This window comes from Herpailurus yagouaroundi, unplaced genomic scaffold (genome assembly GCF_014898765.1).
Source record: "Herpailurus yagouaroundi ecotype Mexico unplaced genomic scaffold, PumYag 141, whole genome shotgun sequence".
In the NCBI taxonomy this organism is placed as follows: domain Eukaryota; kingdom Metazoa; phylum Chordata; class Mammalia; order Carnivora; family Felidae; genus Herpailurus; species Herpailurus yagouaroundi.
In genome coordinates this window covers 62645491-62673241 of record NW_024412396.1, presented here as the reverse complement: position 1 = coordinate 62673241, position 27751 = coordinate 62645491, and the positions used below count along the sequence as shown (strand labels likewise).

The 27751-nt window shown below is 41.7% G+C and overlaps 1 protein-coding gene across 5 annotated transcripts in view; it reads left to right on the top strand.

The window, feature by feature from the left end:
• The window catches only part of EFCAB11 (EF-hand calcium binding domain 11), a 160837-nt gene that overhangs the window by 15839 nt on the left and 117247 nt on the right, over window positions 1–27751 (top strand). For 3 of the 5 annotated variants that reach the window (XM_040477985.1, XM_040477989.1, XM_040477986.1), the window contains exons 4-5: window positions 8477–8578; window positions 9462–9552. In XM_040477985.1, the coding sequence (XP_040333919.1) occupies window positions 8477–8578; window positions 9462–9552 (193 nt within the window). Of the gene's footprint in view, window positions 1–8476; window positions 8579–9461; window positions 9553–12738; window positions 12869–24833; window positions 25325–27751 lie in introns of those variants that run through there. The other 2 variants (XM_040477990.1, XM_040477987.1) reach the window with 2 other exon arrangements.

Sequence of the window (27751 nt, the reverse complement as noted above, 5' to 3'; positions counted from 1 at the left end):
AGAAGCAAAGAAGAGGACATAGTGAAATGAGTGAATGCAGATCCCAGCTCTGCGCTTGTCTGCTGGCTCCTGGTGCTGTCTGTGCTAGGTCAGTGTGGATACGGAACTCAGCGTGGATTACTTACCCAGCACACTCTTCGTAAAAACGATGGATGTCATGGGACTGCCGAGGCGTTTGCTAACAGTACAGAGAAGGGCTTTATCCCTCACTCCCCACAGCTAGAAGTGGGAAAGGCCTGGCTGGCGCTGTCTCCTCTGTAAGGGCTCTGTGCAGTCCACTTCTGTGCACTTTCTCTCGCAGACCTTCTTCCCCCAGGGCCCACGCTAGCTCGGAGGCAGAGACTTCTCCCAGATCTCTGGTTGTAAGACCCCCCCCACCTTCCCTGCCTACCCACCCCCAGGTTTGCATATCCAGAGCTATCAACTGTCATACTGTTAATAATGAGTCCTAGCATAAATGGATTCTACCCTCCTTGGAATATTTTTACCTCCCACACCAGCAAGGAGTATAGTGCCTACCTATAAATGAGTTGTTGTGTCAGCAGAGTAAGTTACCCTGATGGAAACTGAGTGTTAAGAAGGGGGATTGAGGCCCACTCTGCCTAGATGGAATAATGAAGCTTTAAATTCCGGGATAAGGTGTCAGGACTTTGCAGTGATAACACTGAGGAACCTGTGCAGGTTTATGAGCAGGAGATATACATGATAAAAGCAGGAGATAATACATGATAAAAGAAAGTAATGATTCCAGTCCCTGTTTGACAGAAGTAAGGTTTTATTGGTTCAGATTCCTCTATTATAACCTGTTTTTTACTCTTCCTTTTCATTTTCCTCCCAATGATATGGTAAAACTTGACTTCTTCCATTAAAGTAGATTCTTTTCTCTTTATTCCCTTACTCTTATTCAGGAAGCCAGAAGAAAATATCAGTTCTCTGAATTTATTTATCCACCTTAATATGACAGCACACCATTATTTTTTGTTTTCCTTTTCAAATTTTTGTTTAAATTCTAGTTAGTTAACGTACGTGTGATATTAGTTTCAGGGGTAGGATTTAGTGATTTATCACTTACAACACCCAGTGCTCATCGTGTGTGCCCTCCTTAATCCCCATCACCCAGTTAGCCCATTCCCGCTCACCTCCCCTCCAGCATCCCTCAGCTTGTTCTCTGTAGGTAAGAGTCTGTTTTATGGTTTGCTTCTCTCTCTTTATCCCCTAAGAAACAAAACAGGGGATAGCTCACCATTGTTGTTGCCACTTTCTCCTTCTGTCCTTACAATCTTTTTAAAAAAAATTTTTTTTGGGGCGCCTGGGTGGCGCAGTCGGTTAAACGTCCGACTTCAGCCAGGTCACGATCTCGCGGTCCGTGAGTTCGAGCCCCGCGTCGGGCTCTGGGCTGATGGCTCAGAGCCTGGAGCCTGTTTCCGATTCTGTGTCTCCCTCTCTCTCTGCCCCTCCCCCGTTCATGCTCTGTCTCTCTCTGTCCCAAAAATAAATAAACGTTGAAAAAAAAAATAAAAAAATAAATAAAAAAAAAATTTTTTTTTAATGTCTATTTACTTTTGAGAAAGAGACAGAAAGAGCATGCATGGGGGAGGGGCAGACGGAGAGGGAGACGCAGAATCCGAAGCAGGCTCCAGGCTCTGCGGTGTCAGCACAGAGCCTGATGCGGGGCTTGAACCCACAAACTGTGAAATCAAGACCTGAGCCGAAGTCAGTCATTCAACCAACTGAGCCACCCAGGTGCCCCTGTCCTTACAATCTTTTTATGGGAACATATTGTGTCCCTTCTTTTCCTTCATGGCCTCTGGAAGTCGCAATCCGAATTTTATTTCTCAAGGTAGAGAAGGCTTGCCTTACACCTTTTAAAAAGCCACTTTATCTTTTTAAAAGCTCATTTTTAGGCATTTTCAAGCCCCAGAAAAATTAATATATGGCACAATGAACATGAACCCTCCTTTTTATACTAAATCTAGGAGCAGACCTACCGTCTAAATAACTTGACATTTTTATTGTTTTCTCCTTCACTCTCCTCAGGTTTATTGCAGTTTCTAATTTAAGCTCACTGTGATAGCCAGAAACTAGATGCCTTCATTTTCAAGAGGATTTCTCTGTGGGCCCTGAAGCATAGGGTCAGTGGTCTTTTGAACCTCAAAAATATATACATAATGAAACTTTCAAGGAAAAATTTATATAGTTTTAGAATATATCCACCCCTATGATAAAAGATGATTATTCTCCTAGGAAACTACTTAAAAAGGTAGAAAAGATAGACATTCCTAGCCTGCCTCTATGACATATCTATATCACAAGTAGTAAATAGCTTGCAAAGTAAAATATATGTGTTTGTTACAGAACACAAAGAGTCCGTTCTGCTAAGAGGAGTTTATAAAATGAAAGGACGTGTTTTCCCTTGGTAAGGAAAATGCATAGACTTGCAGAGCCTGGAAGGATCTGTAAAGGTCCCTGGTGTCGGTGGTCTTTAAGTCATGGTCCTTAATCCTGGGTCCTGTGGGGACACTTCCACAGACACTGCTGGACAGGGAATGGTGGAGGGGCCACCTTGCTCCAGACAAGATAGTTCTGCCTTCATTTCCTCTGCACATCAGGCTTTCGGGTTTACACCTTTCCTACAGCTAAAAACAAAAAAAAAAAAACCCTGCAAACTACCGATAGAGTCCAACTACCCAGGTGTTCTCTGAACACCTTTTGTAAACAGGGTAATAAGAAGCTCAGATAAACACACAGGTCTATGTGGTTCCTGATGTTGTCACGATCCTAATGTGTAACTGCAGTAAAGCGTATTTAGGTAACCGTTATTAGTGCAACAATGCACATAGGAGACCCAACGTTGTATTTGAAGTTAGAATTTTCTGAACATATGCTTTCACTCCAGGGGCGAACACAGGTAATGCATTTGTCATTGAGCATGAAATCTGAGGGCAATAGAATTATTGCAAGTCTCTGTGAAGCGGTAATCTTAGGTTTGAGTGTTGTGACAGCAGGTGGAGCTAGCAGTAGAAAGTGTATTTCTAGGCCATTTAAAGAGCAGCAAGATGTAGAAAACTTACTCGAATGTGTTTGCATCTCAGAGCTGCAGGAGTAGCAAACCATCATGCGCTGACTGCGGAAGGTGATTGGGCTGCTACAGTGTGAGAGCCAAGCTCAATGAAACTTTATCCTTGTTAGAAAAGGGGCTTGCGTTTGGGTATGTGTTGCCATGGAAGATTAAGATACGGGCATGGGAGTGGAGGGAGCAGTGGGGATGTGTTTGCATGGTTTAATATTACGTGATGACCCTTATTAAAACATAACCATCTGACTGTAGCCCAGGTCATGATCTGGTGGTTGGTGAGTCTGAGCTCCACATCGGGCTCTGTGCTGGCAGCGTGGAGCCCACTTCGGGTCCCTGTTTTCATCTCTCTCTGCCCCTCCCCTGCTTGTGCTGGCCTGCACGCTCTGTCTCTCAAAAAATAAATCAACTTAAAAAAAAAAAGGTATCTTGTCCTATGGGGAAAATAGTGTAAAAGAACTTGATTACGTATATAGAGTTATTTGTGTTATTAGATTGTTTTCCTTTTCCAAGTGGCACCCACATTTCCTTCTAGGAAAAACTAAAGAACATTTGCTTTTTATCCCACAAGATTATGAAATAAAGACCCTCACTGCTTTATGGCCTCAAATACCAATGGGTTTTCTGAATATGTACTTTAAAAGATATCACTACTCGTGTACGTGTGTGTGTGTGTGAGAATCACACATAGAACAATGGCATTGTCCTGTTTGTTTCTTATCATTTCCCTAAATCATACACAATGGTAAGTAAAGAGCAAATATTATGCATGCATTTCCTTTCTCTCTGAGTTTCACTTGTTTTTTACTATACCATAGGTATTAATAAGTTGGGGTTTCTAAATTTTTTTTTTCTCTCAACGTTTATTTATTTTTGGGACAGAGAGAGACAGAGCATGAACGGGGGAGGAGCAGAGAGAGAGGGAGACACAGAATCGGAAACAGGCTCCAGGCTCTGAGCCATCAGCCCAGAGCCTGACGAGGGGCTCGAACTCACGGACCGCGAGATCGTGACCTGGCTGAAGTCGGACGCTTAACCAACTGCGCCACCCAGGCGCCCCAATAAGTTGGGGTTTCTAAAAGGATGGTTTATTTTGCTGGCTAGGTGAATAGAAAGTAACCTACTTTTTGGCATTAGTACTACAGACTTAGATATTTTATTTTTATTTTTTTAACATTTATTTATTTTTGAGGCAGAGAGAGAGAGAGCATGAACAGGGGAGGGTCAGATAAAGAGGGAGACACAGAATCTGAAACAGGCTCCAGGCTCTGAGCTGTCAGCATAGAGCCCAACACGGGGCTCGAACCCACGGACTGCGAGATCATGACCTGAGCCGAAGTTGGACGCTTAACCGATTGAGCCACCCAGGCGCCCCGGGAGATCTTTTAAAACACACATTGTAATGCTCTTTGCTGAAAACTAGAAATAACATTTTCCTATTCGTTTATTTACTTATATAACAAACATGTAATCCATGCCTACTGTGCGTCTGGTATCACGCTACACACTAGGGATAAAATTTTAAACCCCATACAGTGCTTTCCCTTAGTGCGTCTCAGGCAGCGTGTGTATGATCAGATAATTACCATAGGACCTAATAGATTAAAAAATTACCCAACAATTGTGTTATGAACAGAGGGCTGTTGGGTCACAGAAAAGGCACTCAGCTGGGAGAAATAAGGGAAGACTTCAAGGAAGAGGTAATGCATTAATTACCTACAGAAGGAGATGTAAACCGTCAGTAGGATAAAAAGGAGAAGCTCATTGCAGGTAATGTGTGTGCCCAGCTCTTGGGAAGGTATGAAAGGACCTGTTGCCTTGGGGAAGCCTCAGGAAGTTTGCGAGGGAGGCTGGAAAGGTGGACCGGGCAGATTGTGAAGGGCTCCGTAGGGCATGGTGTGATCAGTGACTATATGATTCAGGAATTTTAACTAATCTAGATGCTGTCTAACTGATTAACTTCTGGTGTTCATGAAAGTAAAACAGATTTGAAAGTTAACAGATTTGATCCTGTGGGAACATGGCATGACTAGACTTCAGTTTTATCCTCAGTAAGCAGTCTAAATATGTTCTCTGGTCTCACAAGTGACGAGATGAAAACAGCCGCGTCACTGCGTGTCCTTAGCTGTGACGGGAGAGGCTGCTAATTCTGCACAACACACATTTACCGAGCACATGGCAGACAGTCTGGGAGGCGCTGGGAGGTGTGCCCTGTTGCCTAGGGTATACGCAGCTGCCTTCTTGACTTGTGCCCGTGGTTCCTCGCCAAGGCATCAAATAGTTGACATGTCCACACTGCAGCTCTCCCCGTCATCTCTAAATGACTCCTCAAACCTCAACCTAGGGGTTATTCTTGGTGCCTCCTTCCTTCTGACCCACTACGTCTCACCCCTCATCTTTCCCGAGCTGTGTTGGGAAACTTTCCATTTCCTCTGTTCCCACCGCTGATGGTCTGGCAACCTCTTCTCCGGCCAGTAGGCTCCTGAACTGGTCTCCCCTTTCATTTTGCTTCCTCCCTTCTCCTTTGTTGAGAAAATGGCCATGATGGTCCTTAAGAAACTTAAATCACATTATGTCACTTCCCAATCCACACCTTTCATTGACTTGCTATCGTACCCCAAAGAAAACCCAAACGATTTCCTGTGGCCCACGAGGGCCTGTGCCCTCTGGCCCTGCCTGCCTTACGGAGACCGACCCAGCCCTCTAATACCACATTCCAGCCACAGGGGCCATTTTGTTCTCCCACTTCCCACCGCATGGCCTTGGCACATGCTGTTTCCAGTTGCCACCTTCTCATCATAGATATTATCTTAAATATTCCTAACACTTAGCCCTCCATCATCAGAGTCTACTCTGCGGGAGGAGTCCTGTGATCCTTTTATAACTTCCTGTTTTCCCTCTCATTCACATGCCACGATTATGATTATGTATACATTTGCAGTTGAGCCTGTATAATCTATAATCACTGTCTCCCCAACTAGACCAGTAACTCCCTTGGAACTGCAATCGTGTGTGTTCTCTTTACCCTCTATTTTCAGAGCTTAACACTGTGTGGCACACAGCACACAGTGGGTCCTAAAGAGTTGTAAGAAGAGCATTTAAACATAAAGATAGGTTGGCTTTTTAAGTTTCTAAACCTTTAACTACAAATAAGAAAAGCGTGAAAAATACAACTATTTTTTTTAGTAAAGTATAATTGACATATAGCATTATATTAGTTTAAGGTATTTAGCATAATGATTCATTATGTGTATGTGTAGTGAAATGATCTCCACAATAAGTCTAGTTTTCACCTGTGACCATACAGAGTTACAAAATTGTTTTTTCTTATGATGAGAACTTTCAAGATCTCTTAGTGACTTTAAAATATGTAATACAAGGGGAGGGGCGCCTGGGTGGCTCGGTCAGTTAGGCATCCTACTTCAGTTCAGGTCATGACCTCATGGTTCATGAGTTCAAGCCCCGTGTGGGGCTCTTTGCTGACAACTCAGAGCCTGGAGCCTGCTTCGGTTTCTGTGTCTCCTCTCTCTCTGCCCCCCACCCCCCCCCCGCCCCAGCCACCACTTGTGCTGTGTCTCTGTCTCTCAAAAATAAACATTAAAAAATATGTAATACAATATTATTGACTATAATCACCATGCTGTGTATTGCATTCCCATGTCTTATTTATTTCATAACTGGAAGTTTGTACTTTTTGATTCCTTTCATCCATTTTGCCTACTCCCTTTCTCAGCCCCTCTGATAATTACTGATCTGTTCTCTGTATCTCTCAAGTTTTTTTATGTTAAATATAATTTATTGTCAAATTAGTTTCCATACAACACCCAGTGCTCATCCCAACAGGTGCCCTCCTCAATGCCTGTCACCCACTTTCGAAACCCTCTCCCCCACCCCCCATCAACCCTCAGTTTGTTCTTAGTATTTAAGAGTCTCTTATGGTTTGCCTCCTTCCCTCTCTGTAAATTTTTTTCCCCCTTCCCCTCCCCCACGGTCTTCTGTTAAGTTTCTCAGGATCCACATATGAGTGAAAACATATGGCATCTTTCTCTGCCTGACTTATTTCACGTAGCATAACTTGTTTTGTTTCTTTAGATTCCATGTATAAGTGGAATCATATGTTACTTGTCTCTGCATAATGTCCTCCAGGTCCATCCATGTTGTGGAGAATGGCAAGATCTCATTCATTTTATGACTGAGTAGTATTCCATCGTGTGTGTATATAACCACATCTTCTGGATCTATGCATCCATCAATGGAAACTTAGGTTGCTTCCATACCTTGGCTAGTGTAAATAATGCTGCAGCGCACATGAAGATACAGATATCTTTTCAAATTAGTGTTTTTGTTTTCTTTGGGTAAATACCCAGAAGAGGAATTGCCAGATCATATGGTAGTTCTATTAATTCTTTGAGGAGCTGCCATACTGTTTTCCATAGTGTCTGCACCAATTTACATCCTTACCAACATTGCCCGAGGGTTCCCTTAAGAAGACTATTTTCTATGTTGTTGTTGTTGTTTTTTAATAATTGAAACTATTTTAGGAAAGGTACACAGCCCAGTATTACCTCACCATTAAGTGCAAGTTCTTAGAAATTAGCATGTGGTTATCGTACGATTTGGGGCTATTTTTAAAATAGTGATATATTCTGTAATGGAAATTCTGAGTTACTAAAATGAACTGCTCTTTTTATATATTTAGGGCTCAGTTCACTACAATGCTTAAATCCTTGGCTCTACTCTTTAGACCTACTACAAAGATCACATTAGAATTCATTTTAATAGACATTGTAATCACAGTATCCAACCTCGTAGGATCATGCTGGGCTCTTTTATTATGAGAATCACAGGAAGCAGAGCCTGAGGCTGCAGACTAGTGGCCGGGAGCATCCAAGGCTGTGGATGGTGCCGGCTCTATTGTTTATGGAACATTCTCTCCACCTTTATCTCTGGCGTGCAATTGGTATTGACTTTTGAGAAGCGACTTCTTCGGCCCGATCTCCCAGTTGGAAAAAGAAAAAACTGCCATAATGACATCTGGCCAGGAAAAAAGGGATCAAAGAACCATAAGGAAAGAAAAATTAGGACGCCTTGTTTAATAAGTAGTTTCGGGCCTGTCTTTCACATCTTGTAGAGGGAAGAGTGTTACGCTTTTTTGAGGTCACCATTCCTTTATTCCCTGGAAAATCTTAGTGAACTCCAACCGTGCCTATCGTTGTTGCTACTGATTGGTAGGGTTGGGTCTGTTTAGCAAAATGTCTTTTCATCCTTATAGATCTTTACGAATATGCACTGTTCGTTAAAACTAACATAAAGTTTGTTCATAATATGTATCACTTTTCATTTATGTTTGTTCTTAAAGAGGAAGATGGTCATCTTTGGCAAATTGTTTTTCCTAACTTCTAGGCCTATCACTTGAGGAGTTTTTAAGTATTGTAAGAAAAAAGAAGGAAGTTCAACTCCATCGGAACGAGATAAGACACATCTTCACAGCTTTTGACAGGCACTGTAAGTATCTTTAAATCATTTTGATATAAAAAAATTGCTATTAAGACAACTTGCCACGTACTCTCAGTAAATAAAATAATCAATATACTTGGAAGATTATTTTACTAAATAAAATGATCGATAGACCTGGAAGATTATTTTACTGTATTCATTAGCCATCATCTAGATGTTGGGGCGAATTTCTTTCTCTATCACAGTCTTAAATTCTTGACATTTTCCATGGATAAAATAATATTTACAGTGATGTGATTGTACTTGGAATTTGCCTACTTTGTAATGGGGACAGCAAAAGGGCTGGCCACATGGGGATATAGGTCATGAGCCACCTACAGAGGTGTGGGAGATCATTTGGCCTTTTTCCTTTGACTCTTACCTTGACCCACACATGATCGGAGGAATTGTTTTCTCACACTGGTTATGGCCAAGAGAAGTGGCTTCGAACCCCACAGATCACACGCAGGATGGAAAGACTCATGGAGTCCAGGGTCAGCGTCTTCGCTGCGATGATGGTTTCCCTCTAAAAATTCATATAATTCTAACACCAAGCAAGAAAATAAATGGATTTCGAAGAATAAATTGTTCTGGCAGTTCACAAAGACTTGAAGCCTAATGTGCCATTATGGCACCGTATGTCTGCGGTCCGTTCCCTGGCACTTAAAGAATCAGCAAATGATAGGGCTAGAAGTGGCCTGTGAGATCATCAGGGACTGCACAGAAGGGGAGTGTTACCAGATTCTTACATTCTTCCGGTGAGACGGTCTCAGATTACCTTATATTTATTGCTTTTCCCTGAGTAATGAAGTTTCGCGCAAATATGGCGGAGGTAACAGTTCCTAGGGTTTATAGGAGTAAGTGAATGTTTTATATTTTGATTTCAAAATAGACCGTGGATATTTAACATTGGAAGATTTCAAGAAAGCATTTAGGCAGGTGGCTCCCAAGTTATCAGAACGGACCATTCTGGAGGTATTCAGGTAAGGCACCACAATCTTTATGTACACCTACCCCTTGATTTACCATTTGCCTTTGCAAGGTTTCAGTCTTATGGAGAGCACGTATTTATGCAGATTTCCCCCTATCTGTACGCTTCATAGTGGAGCGCTTGCACACCAGGGGGGTGTATAGAGACATTCGTTGGTAAGGGTGGGAGAGGAGCAGGGGAGAGTGGAATGTCTTTGTGGATGTGTGTAGTGACCAAGAAAAAAAAAAATGAGTCTCTATTAACGTTTAACATGGATACTGGTGTTCCCCTGCGGTCTATTTCATCAGACACAGGCCCCACCTGGGTCTTGAGTTGTCTCAAGAGGAGAGTGGAGTAGAGGTTGCCTGGTGGCGGCACCCTCGTTCATTTGCTTTCAAAGTTGTTGGTACGCGTTTCCGTTGACACATCCCCGAGAGAGGAGACCTAATGGTTATATTATGTTGTTTTTATAGACGAGTCCCGACGACGTAGGCACGTGGCTTATACGCAGTTTCTGTTAGGAAGCTGCAGAATGAAGTAGTATTCATTCACGGCACAAACATAGGCTGACGTGACAGGGTGGGAGGGCTGAGCCTTCTCTGGGTCTTTGCGTGAGCTTTCCGTCAACTGTTACCAGGTGCGTTAGTTGGTGGTCCATACTACAGCAAGAGCCAGAAAACCCAGAATCACAAAACTCAAGAAAGACGGGCGGCTACTTCTCCCACATGAACACGGGCAGTCCAGAGCTGACTTGATGGCAATGCAGTCACGAAGGACCCTGGCCCCTTGTTTCTTACTGTTCTGGCTGCCTCAGTACCAGGCTTCTCCCCCTTGCTGCAACATGATTGCTTAGATTTCAGCCATCACATCTGAATTCCAGCTAGGTCAGAGGAGAGGGAGCAAAAGATATCCCCTTCCTCTGAAGGCCATCCATTGTTTCTACGTATATTCCAATGACCCAAACTTTGTTCCAAGGCCACAGGTAGCTGCAAGAGAGAAGGGACTGAAAAATGTAGTCTTTGCTCTGAGTAGTCTTGTGCCCTCTGAGTTTTGGACATAGAGGAAGGAGAGAGGGGATAGTAGGAACATACGGCCGGTGTTCCCATTCAGGATAAAAAAAAAATTCATGAAGTCTGACCAGAAGCCAGCCCTGCTCCATAGGAATTATCAAGCAGGTTATTTGAAGTAAGGATCTGTGCTCACTGTCATTAACAGTGACCTGTATGAAGCTCTTTGACTGCAACATTCACAAGTCAGTTATCGAACAAGCTATTGAAGGAGAGCAAAGGAGTTAAAGCCACATGTAGACAGAATGCCATAGGACAGTATTACTTAGTTGATTCTAGAACAACAAGACATTTGAGATTAGTAACATCTTTGGATACGCTTTGTGATGAGATGAGTAATGCGCCTCAATGTATTTCTTTTTTTTTTTAATGTTTATTTATTTTTGTGAGAGCGAGACACAGAGTGCAAGTGGGGGAGGGTCAGAGAGAGGGGGAGACACAGAATCTGAAATGGATGCCAGGCTCTGAGCTATCAGCACAGAGCCCGATGCGGGGCTTGAACCCACAAACGGTGAGATCAGACCTGAGCCGAAGTCAGATGCTTAACTGACTGAGCCACCCAGGTGCCCCAAACCGCAATGTATTTCTACACATGGAACATAGAATTATTATTTCATTTTTCTTTTACAAAAAGACAAGTGCCCACGTTTGCTGACTTTTATGTGTTAAACAGTCTCAGTAGGTGCAACCTCATACCTCAAGTGTATTTTTGAAAAATACACTCAAATACACTTATCCCTTCCACGTAGAAGTAGAGTTTTAACAATGAGGGACAAACAACTTCTCAAAAGAAATCTGCACTTCTGGGAGCATATTTTTGAACGTGAGTATTTGGAAATGTGATTCTATTTTAAAACATGATTTGTCACCTATTAAAGCCCTTCACACCCGCATGTTCAATAAGTTGGAAACGGAACGTCCTAACCCAGTGGAAAAAAATCTTCTAAAGTTTCAGTGGTTTTAGAACACAATTCCTGAAGAGATAAAAATTGAATAACTTTAATAAGCTTTCAAGAGCAACTAATATCAGGAGAGATGGACATCAACTAGCTAAATTTCAGTTAGCAATAACAACAAAATAATAATTTTTAAAAAACCCCACAAAACACCCCTAAACCTTTTCCTTATAGGAGGATGGAATTGTAAATCAAGGGACTCAGTGTCATGGTGTCCCTTTCCTGTTTGGGTCCACATATCTTCATGAGGTATCTCTGACAGCCATTAAAACCAGGTATTAAAACAAATTGCTCAATCATAAAAGATTAAACTGAAATGTTCAGAAATAAAGTATGTTAAATCACTTCGTTCTTGTTAGTATTGTTAACAGTTTTACTGACAGCAAAAAAATCATTTGCCACTAATAGTAAATATTTTTATCTTTAATTCTTCAGAATTTCTATATTATGACTTGTAATGTACGTGCTATATTAATAGCACATGTGCATATAACCTGTAAATAACTGTATCACATGCCCACAGATCTTATACTTCCTAGGGTTATGGATCAAAACAGTTTGGAGACTATAGCCAAACAAGACATTTTAGTTAATTGAAAGTGCCCATTTTAAACTCTCATTTTTATTATTTTTTAGCACCATAGACCCTAAACCAGAATAAATGATGCATAATAAGCATTAAAGTTGTAAAACCAAATAAGGAGAGAAAAATAGTTCCTCTAGGTGTAGATTGAAGTAGGCCAAAGACCCAGAGATGTCTGTCTTCCACAAAACTCTGTTTCAGTAGTGCCAACAATTTTCTTTTTTTTTTTTTTAAATGTTTGTTTATTTTGAGCGAGGGAGCGCACGTGGGCAGGGTGGGGGTGTGAGGGGAGGGGCAGAGAGGGAGAGAGAGAGGGAGAGAGAGAATTCCAAGCAAGGCTCCATGAGCCTGACCTGGGGCTCAATCTCACAAACCATGAGATCATGACAAGAGACAATATCAAGAGTCAGACGCTTAACCAACTGAGCCACCCAGGTACCCCAACAATTTTCAAAAGTAAGGAAAAAAATCAGCTGCTGAGGCTGTTAGTAGTACAAAATTACATAATATTTCTAAGGTTGGACACTCAGTTTTTGCACACCTGGAGTAGAGTTTGACTTAATTGACCACTGTGAATGGAATTCATTACCCAGGTCCATAGTTACCCAAAAGAAAGCTGATATCCAAAGACACTAGAAGAAGACAGCCAGAGATGGAGAATCCTAATTAGAGTCATCTGTGGTGTGAATAACTGAAGAAATTTTCATTACCTTCCATTCATTTACTGCCATATTTTTCCTAAAGAAACTTCTTTTTTTTTTTTTTTTAATTTTTTTTTTTCAACGTTTATTTATTTTTGGGACAGAGAGAGACAGAGCATGAACGGGGAAGGGGCAGAGAGAGAGGGAGACACAGAATCGGAAGCAGGCTCCAAGCCCTGAGCCATCAGCCCAGAGCCTGACGCGGGGCTCGAACTCACGGACCGCGAGATCGTGACCTGGCTGAAGTCGGACGCTTAACCGACTGCGCCACCCAGGCGCCCCCTAAAGAAACTTCTAAAGATCAAGAATGGTCTCTTTCGGAAGTAGTTGTCCGTATCACACCTTCATTTTTTAAGCCTGACCAACGAACCACAACAATAAAACCAGCCAAACAACCAATTCAAGAAGACAGACTTGGGGCATAAGGCATCAAAGAATCATTTTGGTTTTAATGTTAGATCATTCATTAAAGCGTCATAAGAGCTAAATGAGATCCTTGTAGAAGGTTTGTGAATTGCTTTCTAAGTATTCTGGGAATGTTTACATTATTGATTTTATCATGAATAAAAGCAATGTGTTTTCTTTTTAAAAAAATTTTTGGGGCGCCTGGGTGGCGCAGTCGGTTAAGTGTCCGACTTCAGCCAGGTCACGATCTCGCGGTCCGTGAGTTCGAGCCCCGCGTCAGGCTCTGGGCTGATGGCTCAGAGCCTGGAGCCTGCTTCCGATTCTGTGTCTCCCTCTCTCTCTGCCCCTCCCCCGTTCATGCTCTGTCTCTCTCTCTCTCCCAAAAATAAATAAACGTTGAAAAAAAAAATTAAAAAAAAATTTTTTTTAATGCTTATTTTTGAGCGAGAGAGGCTCAAACACAAGTGGGGGAGGGGCAGAGAGAGAGGGAGACACAGAATCTAAAGCAGGCTCCAGGCTCCGAGCTGTCAGCACAGAGCCTGACTTGGGGCTCAAACTCATAAACCATGAGATCATGATCTGAGCTGAAGTTGGGTGCTTAACTGACTGAGCCACCCAGGCACCTCAAAAGCAATGTGATTTTTAAAAATACATATTGTCAGGGTTTATAACACTCACATTTTTAATGGGTATATATAGTATAACATTTATGATTAGCAGTCATAATCTCTTGTTTTAGTCTTAATTCTACAATTATGTGGATTCAAAGCTCACCTCCAAGCCTTGTGCCATAGTTTATGCTTAGCTGAAGTCTGTCCTCTAGTAGGGATCATGAGAACTGTATTCTCTGGTGTCTTTCGTGTTTCAAAATGTTGATATCTGGGCTATCTTTGCCCTTAAATAAAAATACATAGTGGATTGAACATTAGCATTTTTGAGTCACTTTCTTTTTCTTTGAGAATGCTGGTTATGCTTATGTTGGAAGTCCTTTTTTTTTTTTTTTTATTTTTTTTTTAACATTTATCTATGTGTGAGAGACAGAGAGAGACAGAGCATGAGTGAGGGAGGGGCAGAGAGAGAGGCAGACACAGAATCTGAAGCAGGCTCCAGGCTCTGAGCTGTCAGCACAGAGCCTGATGCAGAGCTAGATCTCACGAACCGTGAGATCATGACCCAAGCCGAAGTCAGATACTTAACCTAGTGAGCCACCCAGGCACCCCAAAAGTCCTTTTAATTTTCTATTAGTGTCTCTTTCATTGGCTTGTTTTGCTCACTATATCTCATCACATATTTTCAGCAAAGTCTATTCTTTGTGCTGTGATCAATATGGCTTTTCTTTTTTCTCTGCTATGGTTTTATTGTTCTTTTATATTTCTTTCTTAAGTTATATACACTGATGTTTAATTTCCTTTTGTTATTTTGCTGTGTCATAATGTTTTATAGTCTCTTCCCTAAGCCTTTCTATACATACTTTCAATTCTTGTTTTACAGAGGTGTTTGTTTTATTAGGGGAAGCAATGGTTTTTGAGATTTTATTTTTATTTTTTCAAAATGTATTTATTTTGAGAGAGACAGAGAGAGTGAGTGGGGGAGGGGCAGAGAGAGAGAGGGAGAGAGATAATTCCAAGCAGGCTCCACACTGTCAGCACAGAGCCCACTGCAGGGTTTGAACTCAAGAACAGTGAGATCATGACCTTAGCTAAAACCAAGAGTCGGACACTTAATGAACTGAGCCATCCAGGCACCCTGAGATTTTATTTTTAATTAGTGATTGCTTGGGGGCTGCTAAGTATAGCTTTTTTCATATAAATTAAAGAAACAAGTTTTCTACCACGGAAAGGGTTTTGAAGAACAAATTGCTGCTTAAACCAAGAGATGATACATTACACAAAAAACAAAGACAAAAATTGGTACTAGTTTATCTTATCTCTAAAGATATCATAAAATGTTTAATATATGGATTTCAAAACTTGAGAATCCTTTCAGTATTTGAAACTTTGCTTTCCACTTAGGACTGATAATCATGATTTGTGTACTAAAATAACTAAGGCTGTATCAGAGGTGTTGTTTCATTATTCAGAAGTTCTTAGGGAATTCTTTTTTTGAAGATCTTTTTTTTCTTTTTCCCTACCCACTACAAATGGCAGAAGAGTTTGAGAACTGTGGGTAGTATTGTTGGTGCAGTGGAATGAATGTGAGATAATAGGCTGTTTCTAGCACTGAAAGGTTAAAACAAAAAATATCTTTTGTCTTTAATACTGCTGGAACTTAGAGAAGATTTTATAGTGGTGGTGTTTTTGTTGTTGTCGTTGTTGTTTTTGTTTTTAACATTCAGTGATCTTCAGTGCCTCTAACAGGTAGGATTAAAGCTATTTAACCTGGCTCTCCAAAATCTGATTCCTTTTCAAACTCCTCTTTCATTAGCCCCAAATTCCTGTGTTTCCCTTGGCGTAATGCTTGTTCCTTTGAATGTGTGATGTGTATTTGAACTTCATTCTGTTTCCCCTATTGGCAATGCCTTTCTGTACTTCCAACCTGCCCAGATTAGACCTATCTTTCAAGGTCCTGCTCAATAAAAGTTTCTTTTTCTTAATATTGAATATTCTAGTCTCCTTTCACTGAATTTTGGTACTATTTATGGTTGTATATTTTTTCACTTACTTGATAAACAAAATGCAGCATTTAGGATTATCTTCATAAGATACTGCAAGCTCTTTGAGTTTATGAGCTTATCCGTAACCCGCTGGCTCCAGCATGTTGCCTCATGCGTTGTAGTTACTTAATAAACAATTGTTGGTTCATTGTCACTCCGAATATCCAGTGACAGTGAAATTCTCACTTGCGTTTTTTTTTTTTTTAATAGTTTAATTTACTTCTTCTAAACTAGGAAAAAGTACTTTAAAATGCAATCAGGAGCTTTGTAACCACATGTGGCTTTGCCTTCCATTTTTCTCTTTTTGCATGTGGTTTTCACAAATTAATCTCTGATGGCCTCTCTTTGCTTTATATTGTGGTCGCTTGCAATTCACAATTTAGCCTCAGCTGTTATCAAGGAGCTGGCTTAATGTTCTTTCCTGACTTTGCCTGCCATCAGCACCCTGTGATACTTCTGGCAGGCATTTTTCTCTGCATGGGTATATTTACTCCTCCATGCCTAGGAGCCTTCTCCATCTCATTGTAAGCACTGAGATTTGCACTTTCCCACCACCTGTCAATTGGCAAAAAGCTCTGGGAAGCTTCTGCTTTCCAGCCATGAAATGAAATGTGGATGTGCAGAAGGCCCACTTCCTGACCCACTGTCTCAGGTTCTGAGTGTGCAGGCAGATTGCCAGACACTAATGTCATGTTGGAAATATCGAGGCTCCACGAGGCTCTCTAATCATGACCGGAGACATTTAAAGTTATATCTGATCATTTTGGTGTAAGAATCCCATTCTTCATGTTACGTGGGAAGGTCAAAAAACAAAGAACATCTAACTCTCCTCTTCTGGTTATTAAACAATGGTCAACAATAAGAGCATCACGACTCATTGATTAATATGTTTTCAATGTCGAAGTTTCAGTGGGAGTAGGGGATTAGGAGGGACGGCTATCCTCTTGGCAGAAAGATCAGATATGTCTCCTATCGTGGCCATTATAGAGGGAAGGGTTGTCACGAACTTGGGTAAAATAGACTAACAGTTCTGTTATGCTAAGTGGAAGAGAGTCTTACAGAGCCCAGGGCCCAAAAGGAAAGTCATTGAAGATAGCATTTCTTTTCCAATTTATTTGCATCTCTTTTGAAGTAATATTCCTATATTCTTTAGCTTTCTAGAATTCCTTTCTGCCGATAGCACACTTGTTGCATAGCATTTTCTTGGACAAGAAAACATTTCTCAGTCATTATTTTGTGCATCAGAACAATTCTCTTCTAACTGTAGTCATGTGACCTCAACAAGAGCACCGTTCTTATAGTGAGTACCTACTGGGATGAAGATGATTATTGGCCCAGCAGTATCTACATGCTTCTGTCCCTAGAAAAGTATTAAAAAAGCCTAGAAATCATATGTCATTTTTTCGTAACCATGCAAGATAGTCATTACCAGCTATACCTATGTAAGTATAATGGCCAAAGAAGTAGACTTACTGAGTTGCCAATTTTTATTTTACAAATTTTCCTATCTTCTCGGCAATGGTAATGCCTGAATTTTTATTTCACTCTTTGGTTTCAAAATCTTATTGTCAGAGATTTCCTTTTCTGATGATCCTCGTGCATATGGCTCCTGAGTGGACAGTATTAATGTGTGTGAGCTTTTCAGGCTGACCTCAGAATTTCCTCTCTCTGGGGATTTCACATGTAAAATATTGAATACAACTACTTAAAAAATCCAGCTATAGAAATAGATTCGAATCATTTTAAGAAAATCCCAGCTTTTCTGAGGGCTTTTAATTGATTTTTGTACCATGGAGAAAAATGATCTCCTTGGGGATCGAGTGCGGGCTTGGGGCATTTTCTTGAGTGGACACCATGCACCGAGGGCGGCCGGTGACCTGGCTGGAGACCGTGAATATAAATCAACATCAGCCTGGAGGGCCTGGTGGTAAGACAGGAGCATGTCCGTATCTGAAGCGCTGGGCAATCAAACAAAAGGTGGTGAGTTGGGGAAAAGACTTCTATCCTTGTATTTGCAGATTGTCCGTTTCCCAGTATTTTAGAACTGGTGCCACAGGAATCGAAGCTCAGAATCTGGACAGGATACAGGTAGAGAAGAGCGATGGCCTCATTACGTAGATTTTCAAATAGAACATGCTATTTTGGTTTCTTTAGTTAAGCTAACTTCGTTTATATTATCAAGGATATAGTATTTGATTGGAAGGAATATTTAATCCCTCTTACATTTCAGATATCCAGATTTTGTAGTCCTGTTTCACGCTAAACCCACCCAGATGCAAATTGTACTCACCTTCACAGCCCAGCTGTTAAGGGGGCACCGGGGTGGCTCGGACGGTTAAGCGTCGGGCTCTTGACTTCAGCTCAGGTCATGATCTCACGGTTCGTGCATTCGAGCCTTGTGTCGGGCTCTGTGCTGGCAGTGTGGAGCCTGCTTCGGATTCTTTCTCTCCTTCTCTCTCTGTCCCTCCCCTGCTCACATGCCCCGTCTCTCTTTCTCTCAAAATAACTAAATTAAAATAAAGTTCTTATCCTGAAAGTTGGCCCTACCCTACCAACCACCTTCCAACCCCCAAAGGGAAATTGTCTTCACCTTCTGCTTTAAACTTCTGATCTGTTGTAAATATCTTTCTCCTTTATGCTTATTCATAGTTAATTTGGATACCTATAATCCAGTATTAGGGCACGAGCTTAATGTGAGCAGGCACAGAAAAGTGTTCACTATCACGCTAGAGACAGCACAGCGCAGTTTCGCACATGTTGAACAGATGACTCCATTTTATGTAAATGATGGCTTATGTAGCGAATGGGCTTTCTATTCTCTATATTTTTTGCTTTGCTCTCTAAATGCTACACCCAGCACCATATTAAGGTCACGTTGAGCAGTGAGCCCCAGGGCCGGGGAGCAGGAAGACTTGAGTTCTGGTCCCAGTTCTGCCACAAATCACCGCACCTCTCTGGCCTGCACTCCCCTCATCTCAGAAGTGAGGGTGTTGTGTTATATTATCTGGCAGGCTTCTTCTAGTTCCAGAACCCGCTGGTGGGGTCATCTATCATGGAGAGTGGCATGGCAGTCTCCTTTATTTTCTCTGTGTATCACAGATATTATTCAGAAGCGACCGCCGCCTGAATACAGATGTGGTCTGTCATAGTGACAAAGACTGCTCTCAAGAGGAAATTACTGGGTTTGACAGCTATCCAACCCTGGGTTTGGTTTTTGAGGTGTCACTATAACAAGTGTTATGGCCGACGTATCTAATTCCTCATCTACATATATGGTCGAATACGCTGTTCCTGCTGTAATAGCATGAGGGCTATTTTTCTTTTACTCCAACTGTCACATAAGATACTGCTGCCATGGTTTCTTTCTTATGACCAAATGTTGCTAACCCTTTCAGTCATCCCTGAAGTTATTAATAGCCACACGTCATGAATGTATTCATGCCATTTTCCTTTATAGAAAGAGGAATCCATTTCTTAGGCTTCTCTTTTGTAGTCGAGAGCTAACTTCTGGTAAAACAATCCTAATGGTACTGTGTGTTGTATTAGTAAAATAAGAAAAGCTCGTATTTAATAAAATAAATTTATATTTTACGTGAGATATTTAATATTATTTTAAGATGCGAAAACAATAGGCTCAGGATTAGGAGTTCCACTTAAGAGTTCTGATTGTCCTTCTTATCTATCTCCTACAATGAAATTAAAATTTTCAGTACTGTGTTTTTACTGTGACATAAGGACCTGTGATTTGCCACCTCACGTCTAGCCATCTTGTCTGCGTGCCTCCTACCCAGTCCTCCTCTATCAGGCTACCTTGAATAGACACACACTTGCCATTTAAAGAGCCTTCCAGTGACCAGCAGCATCAGCACCAAGGAGCTTATTGGCAACGCCTAATCTCAGGCCCCACTCCAAACCTACTGAGCCAAATGTGTTTACTTTAACGTGATCCCTGAGTGATAGACACGCACGTTCAAGTTGGAAAATCACTGGTTTACCCTTCCAGTTACATTTTGCATGAGGAAGATTAGCGTTACTTTTTCTTTTTTTAGCATTATTTTTTAATTTTACTTTTTGAATTCAGTAGTTTTTCATTGCCTGCCAGCTAACCCCTAGAGTCCTTGGCCTGTCATGCAAAGCCCCTACACGCACGCACACACACACACACACACACACACACACAGAGGCCTTGTGTGCCTTAGCGTGTCTCCCATTGTTTTCTCAAATCAGAAATTCTCCACCATTCTGATCTGCCTGCCATGTACTGATTTTATCATTTCTCTTCTGGCATTTTTGCTGTTGCCAGGTTCACTGCCCTCTCTGCTCTGACTCCCTCATCCACATGCCTGAATGGCATCCATTCCTTAGAGCTTAGCTGAACTCTGTCTTCTATGTAGCCTCCCTGATCACTCCAGCCCAGAAAGTTTCTTTACCTTCCTTAGAACTCCTGTAGCATTAAGGTACCTAATGATAGTAAGCACGATAATACTAGCCACTAACACTTACTGAGTGTTTACTGTGTACCAGGCACTGTGTTGAACGAATCCCTGTAGGATCCTCATGGGTTAGGCCCTATCTGTCCTCATTTTACGGAGGGAAAAGTTTGGAGAGGTCACAGACTTGCTCAAAGTCACCGGCTGGTGAGTAATGGATCCGAGACTCAAACTCAGGCAGGGTAACTACTAAGCTTGTGCTGTTACTCCCTGTTATATTCCCTTCTCTCTTCTTTTAATGGTATAATCGCCCTGAGGACAGGAACCATGCCTTTTATCCCCACAATACTGAGCATAAACATGAGGAAGCAAGGCACACCTGCTCTGCCCAGAAATGCTCTTGTTAAATCAGTTGCATGATGAAATAGCTTTTCTCTGTTCATATGAATTGGTTTGCTTTGGATTGTTATACTTGAGACTTCATTTGGTTATCTGCACTATAAACAAAAGGAATCCTTGACAAAATATACAAAAGGAAGCTGATGTAGTGTTTTATCACATGAAACCGGAGCATTCATCCCAGTTCGGGTTGCTTTGATAGGAACCCATGTGTTACGCATTTTGCCTTGGGAATTACATCATAATAGTGTTTTGCCAAATAAGCTGTGAAAGCAAAAAAAAAATTTCTTTTAATGACATATGGGTTTTTATCATTTTAACTGGGGTGGGGGTGCTAATCCAAATCCATGATTGTCTCTTGGTAAGGTAGGATTCTGCTCTGGTTCACTCGGAAGACCTTTCTCATCAGTAGCTGTGAGTTCAGCATTGTGTTTTATCATTTCTGGCTTGACCACATTATCTGCTTGGCTGCAATCTGCTGCTAGAGACCATCAGGGTGAAGTAGTAATTAAATGCACCATGGACTTCGCATGGCGCCTCTTAGTTCCTGTTCTTTCCCTCCCCTCTGCCTGTCCCAGTGCCTAAGTTGACCCCGGGAGAGGCAGGGTAGGCCCTAATACGGATAAAACTTTACCTTTTTAAAATATTGAAGTGGGGCGCCTGGGTGGCGCAGTCGGTTAAGCGTCCGACTTCAGCCAGGTCACGATCTCGCGGTCCGTGGGTTCGAGCCCCGCGTCGGGCTCTGGGCTGATGGCTCAGAGCCTGGAGCCAGCTTCCGATTCTGTGTCTCCCTCTCTCTCTGCCCCTCCCCCATTCATGCTCTGTCTCTCTCTGTCCCAAAAATAAATAAACGTTGAAAAAAAAAATTAAAAAAAAAAAATTGAAGTGTGGGGCACCTGGGTGGCTCAGTCGGTTGAGCGTCCGACTTCAGCTCAGGTCACGATCTCGCGGTCCGTGAGTTCGAGCCCCGCGTCGGGCTCTGGGCTGATGGCTCGGAGCCTGGAGCCTGCTTCGGATTCCGTGTCTCCCTCTCTCTCTGCCCCTCCCCCGTTCGTTCTCTGTCTCTCTCTGTCTCAAAAATAAATAAAGGTAAAAAAAAATAATAATAAATAAAAATAAATAAATAAAAAATTGAAGTGTAATTAACATACAGTGTTAGATTAGTTTCAGGTATACAATCTGATTCAGCAATTCTATACGTTACTAGGTGCTCATCATGAAAACATACTCTTAATCCCCTTTGTCTATTTCACCCATCTCCCCACTCGCCTCCCCTGTGGTAGCCACTAGTTTGTTCTTTGTGTTTGAGTATCCAACTCTTGATTTTGGCTCAGGTCACGATACTAGGATGGAGAGATACAGCCCCACGTCAGGCTCTGCACTGAGCGTGGAGCCCGCTTGAGATTCTGTCTGTCCCTCTGCCCCTCTACCCCAATCACACTCTATCTTAAAAAAAAAAGAGAGAGAGAGAGAGTCTACTTGTCTCTTTTTTTCTTTGTTTCTGAAGTCGCATGTTGAGTGAAATCATATGGTATTTGTCTCTCTGACTGACTTAGCATTATACTGTCTAGATCCATCCATGTTGTTGCAATGGCAAGATCTCATTCTTTTTTTAGGGCTGAGTAATGTTCCATTGTACGTGTATACTGCATCTTTTTTTTTTTTAATTTAAATTTTAGTTAACATACAGTGCAGTATTGGTTTCAGGAGTAGAATTCTGTGGTTCATCACTTACATACAACACCCAGTGCTCATCATAATAAGTGCTCTCCTTAGTACCCATCACCCATCCAGCCCGTTTCCCATCCTACCTCTGTCCATCAACCCTCATTTTGTTTTCTATCGCTAAGACTGTGTTATGGTTTGTTCCCCCACCCCTTTTTTGTCCCCCTCCCATATGTTCATCTGTTGTGTTTCTTAAATTCTACATGAGTGAAATCATATGGTATTTGTCATTCTCTGAATGACTTACTTAGCATAATACACTCTAGCTCCATCCACATCATTGCAAATGGCAAGATTTCATTCTTTTTGATGGCTAATATTCCATCAAGTATATCGACCACATCTTTATCCATTCATCATTCGATGGACATGTGGGTTCCCTCCATAGTTTGGCTATTGTAGATAATGATGCTATAAAATTTGGGGTGCATGTATTCGAATCTGTATTATTGTATCCTTTGTATAAATACCTAACGGTGCAATTGCTGGGTCAGAGGGTAGTTCTATTTTTCGTCTTTTGAGGAAACTCCATCCTGTTCTCCAGAGCAATTGCACAGTTTGCATTCCTGCCGACAGTGCAGTAGGGTGCCCCTTTCTCTGCATCCTCACCAACACGTGTTGTTTCTTGTGTTGTTAATTCTGACAGGTGTGAGGTAGTATCTCACTATGGTTTTGATTTGTGTTTCCCTGATGCTGAGTGATGTTGAGCCTCTTTTCATGTGTCTGTTCATGTAGCTTGAAATCCAGAATTGTGATGCCTCTGGTTTTCTTTTTCTTTTTCAGGATTGCTTTGGCTATTCGGCGCCTTCTCTGGGTCCATACAAGTTTTAGGATTGTTTGTTCTAGTCCTGTGAAAAATGGTGGTGGTATTTTGATGGGGATTTGCATTAAACGTGTAGATAATGCACTGGGTAGTATAGACATTTTAACAACGCGTGTTCTTCCATGAGCATGGAATGCTTTTCCATTTCTTTGTGTCCTCAGTTTCTTCCATAAGAGTTTGATAGTTTTCAGAGTACAGATCATTTACCTCTTTAGTTAGGTTTATTTCTAGGTATTTTGCTGTTTTACACCCCATTTTCTTTCATCTATGAAGTTGGGTTGCTTCCATATCTTGGCTATTGTTCATAGTGCTTCAGTAAAATAGGGGCGCATATATCTTCTGGAATTAGTGTTTTTGTTTTTGTGGAGAAAATACCCAGTGGTGGAATTACTGGGTCATATGGTAATTCTGTTTTTAACTTTCAAGGAAACTCCATACTGTTTTCTACAGTGGCTGCACCAATTTGTGTTTCCACTGACAGTGTACAAGGGTTCTTTTTTCTCCACATCCTCACCGACACTTATTTCTTGTGTTTTTGATTTTACCATCCTGACAGGTGTGGTTTTGATTTGCATTTCCCTGTTGATGAGTCACGTTGAGCATCCTTTTATGTGTCTGTTGGCCATCTGTATGTCTTCTTTGGAAAAATGTCTATTCAGATAACCTTTACTTTTCCCAGTCCTCTCTCCTGCTTATCACTCACCTCGACCCCCACCCTCGTCTATGGAACTTAGGATTTTAGGATCCCAGAACTAGTTACTGGTGGCTGAACATGGCTGTTGGAATCTTGTGCTGGACCCCATCATTCTTTCTCCCCCAGTGTATCTGCATTTTCCGCCTCAGTTGTTTTTGGCTGCAACTAAGCCCCCGGAATGTTTAACACCACTTTCCCCTCCTTATCTTCACTTGTAGTCTAGCCTCAGGCTGAGCCTCTGTGGAAGGGGCTTTGGTTTTGACCTGCCCACAGCCCGGTATTGCAGAACCCGTGCTCTCAAGTGGCCTTAGGTAGTTAGTTGGACCTGCTCCTTGCCAGTCTGTGACCTGGAGCGAGCTGACCATTTGTCTTCTTTGTCCAATGCTTCCACCCCCTCCCCCAAACACACCATGGTATGTTTCCCTCTCCCTCTCCCATCCAGAGTAATGTCTGTGAACTCTATGTCCACCTTCCTGGATCCCGGTTCTTAGATCCCCTGCTGCCTGCTTTGGTCCTCTGATGGCCAATCCCAGAATGGGACCACATTCTCAGTTCAGGCAGAAACTGCTGTACACAGTTTTGTAATAGTCTCAGATAAAACTAAGGACCAGCAGATGCTCTACCCAATTTTTTTAAGTCATCTCTACTGAACTCTACTGAACTGTACACAGTTTGCTGTACACAAACACAGTGTTTGGCACACTTCTGTACACAGTTTCGCAGCCCTGGTCCTGTGTAATTCCAGAATGCTTTCCTTTCCATGCTCAGGTTTGGCGTTGCTGTCACTCGAAGTCATATCCTGCCCTTATTAGCATCCAGGAGAACTTGGTCTCAGCTGTCTTTGATTTCCTGTTTCAGGGATAGCAAATTGTTGGCAGGAGAGTCAGCATCTTCTCCTGGACCCACGGCCTGTACTCATCTGAGGGGCCTCAGAACTTTTGGCATCACACCCTAAGCCAGTTCCTCAGCATTGTCACACACGATCAGATCAACTTGCTCTCTGTCATCGTTGTACCAAAACTTTCCTTCTGCTTTGCAGGTGAGCTTGCCTTTCTGCTTCATGGACAGGGCCGTGGCCTCTGCCCGGGTTATGTCTCCTGCCTCCTCTTTGCCCCCAAACCTCTCAATTTGCTTTCAATTCTAGTTGTAAGGAAGAGGATCTCTTCTGTTTTTCTAATCTCTCTGTTTTTCTGATCTCTTTTTCTAATTCCCCTCCTTTGTTCTGATCTCACCCCCTCCCCTTTTTCTGATCTAAGACCTTTCTCCATCCTCCATTCCCTCTCCTGTGTGTATAACTTCCATAGCTGTCTGCACACATACTCTAATCCCCCAGCCTAGAAAGCTGCCCCCACCACCTAAGTCCCTCCAGGTAGCTCCCCCTGTTCTTTTTCTCAGGTTACATTCTTGTCAGCTTCTCAGGGTGTTGAGCATCTTGCCAGGGAACCCTGTCCTTGATGCTCAGACCCCCTCAGCTTTCTTGGCCTGTATCGGTTCATTCTCCTGTTCATTAAACACCTGCTAGAGTCATCTTACTGAATCCGTGCAGTGATCCCACACATCACCTCTTACTCATACCCATTCTACAGATAAAGCTGAGACCCTTTATTGCTAATTTCAAGCCATACTGGACCTAATTCTCAATTATTTTATCTTTTGGTTAAAGAAGAAAACTGATGGGGTGCCTGGGTGGCTCAGTCGGTGAAGCGTCCGACTTCAGCTCAGGTCACGATCTCACAGCCCATGGGTTCAAGCCCCGCATCAGGCTCTGTGCTGACAGTTTGGAACCTGGCGCCTGCTTCAGATTCTGTGTCTCCCTCTCTCTCTCTCTCTGCCCCTCCCCCGCTCATGCTCTTTGTGTGTGTGTGTGTGTGTGTGTGTGTGTGTGTGTATGTCTCAAACATAAACAAACATTAAAAAAATTTAAAGAAGAAAACTAACATGGGAAACTCACAAATAATGAAAACATTTTATTTGATGGCACTCATGTTGCTGGTACTTGTTAATGGTCATGTGTTTTTCTTACACCTCAAATTTATATCTTTTGATTTAAGAATACCACTGCCTGATAATGGTAGAGTAGGCTGAATTTGCAGTTAAAATAAAATATCTGAACACACTTAGCCTTTAGTATCATTCAGGAATTATGTTAAAGAACCTATGTAGGAACAAAAATAGAAGTTACAAAATGTATTTCTCAACCCAAGTCAATATTATTGTTGAGGTTTCTTGTAACCCATTCATGACTTCAAATAGAAATCTTCTCTGCCTTGGAGATGACATGTCAAGGCTCTAACCCAAGGAGAGGAGAGGAGAGGGCCATAGAAAAGTCACACTCTCACTCCCTTTTTGCAGAAATTTAACTGTGTTTGATGGAGTATTCAATGAATACATGAAGGAATGAATGAATGAGTAAACAAGTGAGCGAAGGAATAGAATGTAATTGATCAAAGTTTGCATCTTCAAATTATGTGTTAAATTGGGTAGAGCATCGGGGCACCTGGCTGGCTCAGTCGGTGGCACCTGCGACTCTTGATCTCAGGGTCATGAGTTTGAGCCCCATGTTGGGTGTAGAGATGACTTAAAAAAATTGGGTAGAGCATCTGCTGGTCCTTAGTTTTATCTGAGACTATTACACATTGTCTTCTTTACTGGGCTTTCAACTGCAGATTTAAACTCAGAAAGTTTAAAAAATATGAACTTGACCACACATTTGTATGGATATTTAAACTGCTATCATCATAAAATTATTACAGTAGTTTCAGACTCTATCAGAAAGCTTTTAGTGGAACTCTACCATCGGAGTGAGATTTGATTAATTGGACGGAACCTTCTTTTTCTTTCTCTCTTGTGCATTGCCTTGTAGAGTAGTAGAAAAGTTTCTGTAGTGACCAAATTTGTTAGAATATTGGTGCCATTCATTCTGTAGGTTAGAAGTTGGTCCTGACAACAAGCTGCTGGATGTACTTTTCATGGAGAAATTGGTTGTTTGGGGGAAATCACCAGACTTGGTTCTTCAGGAATATTTATTTTCACTGACTGATTTCATTGTATGGAGATCAGATTTGAACCCTAAGGGCTTAGTTGTGCTCTCTTTGTACTGTTATTCATTGCTAGATGTGGTTCAGTTAAACAGGAAGGAAAGATAAATGGGAAGATAGTGGTGTATATATATGCATGTCAGATGCAAATCAGGAATCTTGGTGGAAAACTCAAAAGTTTTTATTTTATTTTTTTAATAATTTTAAAAAAATGTTTGTTTTTGAGAGAGAGCACAAGCAGGATTGGGGCAGAGAGAAAGGGAAACATAGAATCTGAAGCAGGCTCTGGGCTCTGAGCTGTCAGCAGAAAGCCCAACACGGGGCTCAAACCCATGAGCCATAAGAACATGACCTGAGCCGAAGTTGGATACTTAACTGACTGACCACCCAGGTTCCCCTAAACTCAAAATTTTTAAAAGTGAAATTACCTCCTCAATCATTTTTATTCCCAATTAAGTTAGTGTTTGATATAAACACTATAGGCTAGTGTAGTATTCAGGACCATTTAGTTTCCTCTCTGTTTTAGTTTCAGATTTTGATTGTAGTTCTTAGTCTTTGTGTTTTGAGGGTGCGATTATGGTGTAAGAAATCAAATTAGTGTGAGTGGGTAGATTCAGTTTTCCCTAATGACTTACTAACCACAATATATCTCCTTCTTATGTAAAAAAGCCAAAGCGGATTACTACTTATTTGACTGACAAGGAAAGGCATTTCTAATTTTATTTAGAAGCTGAAGTA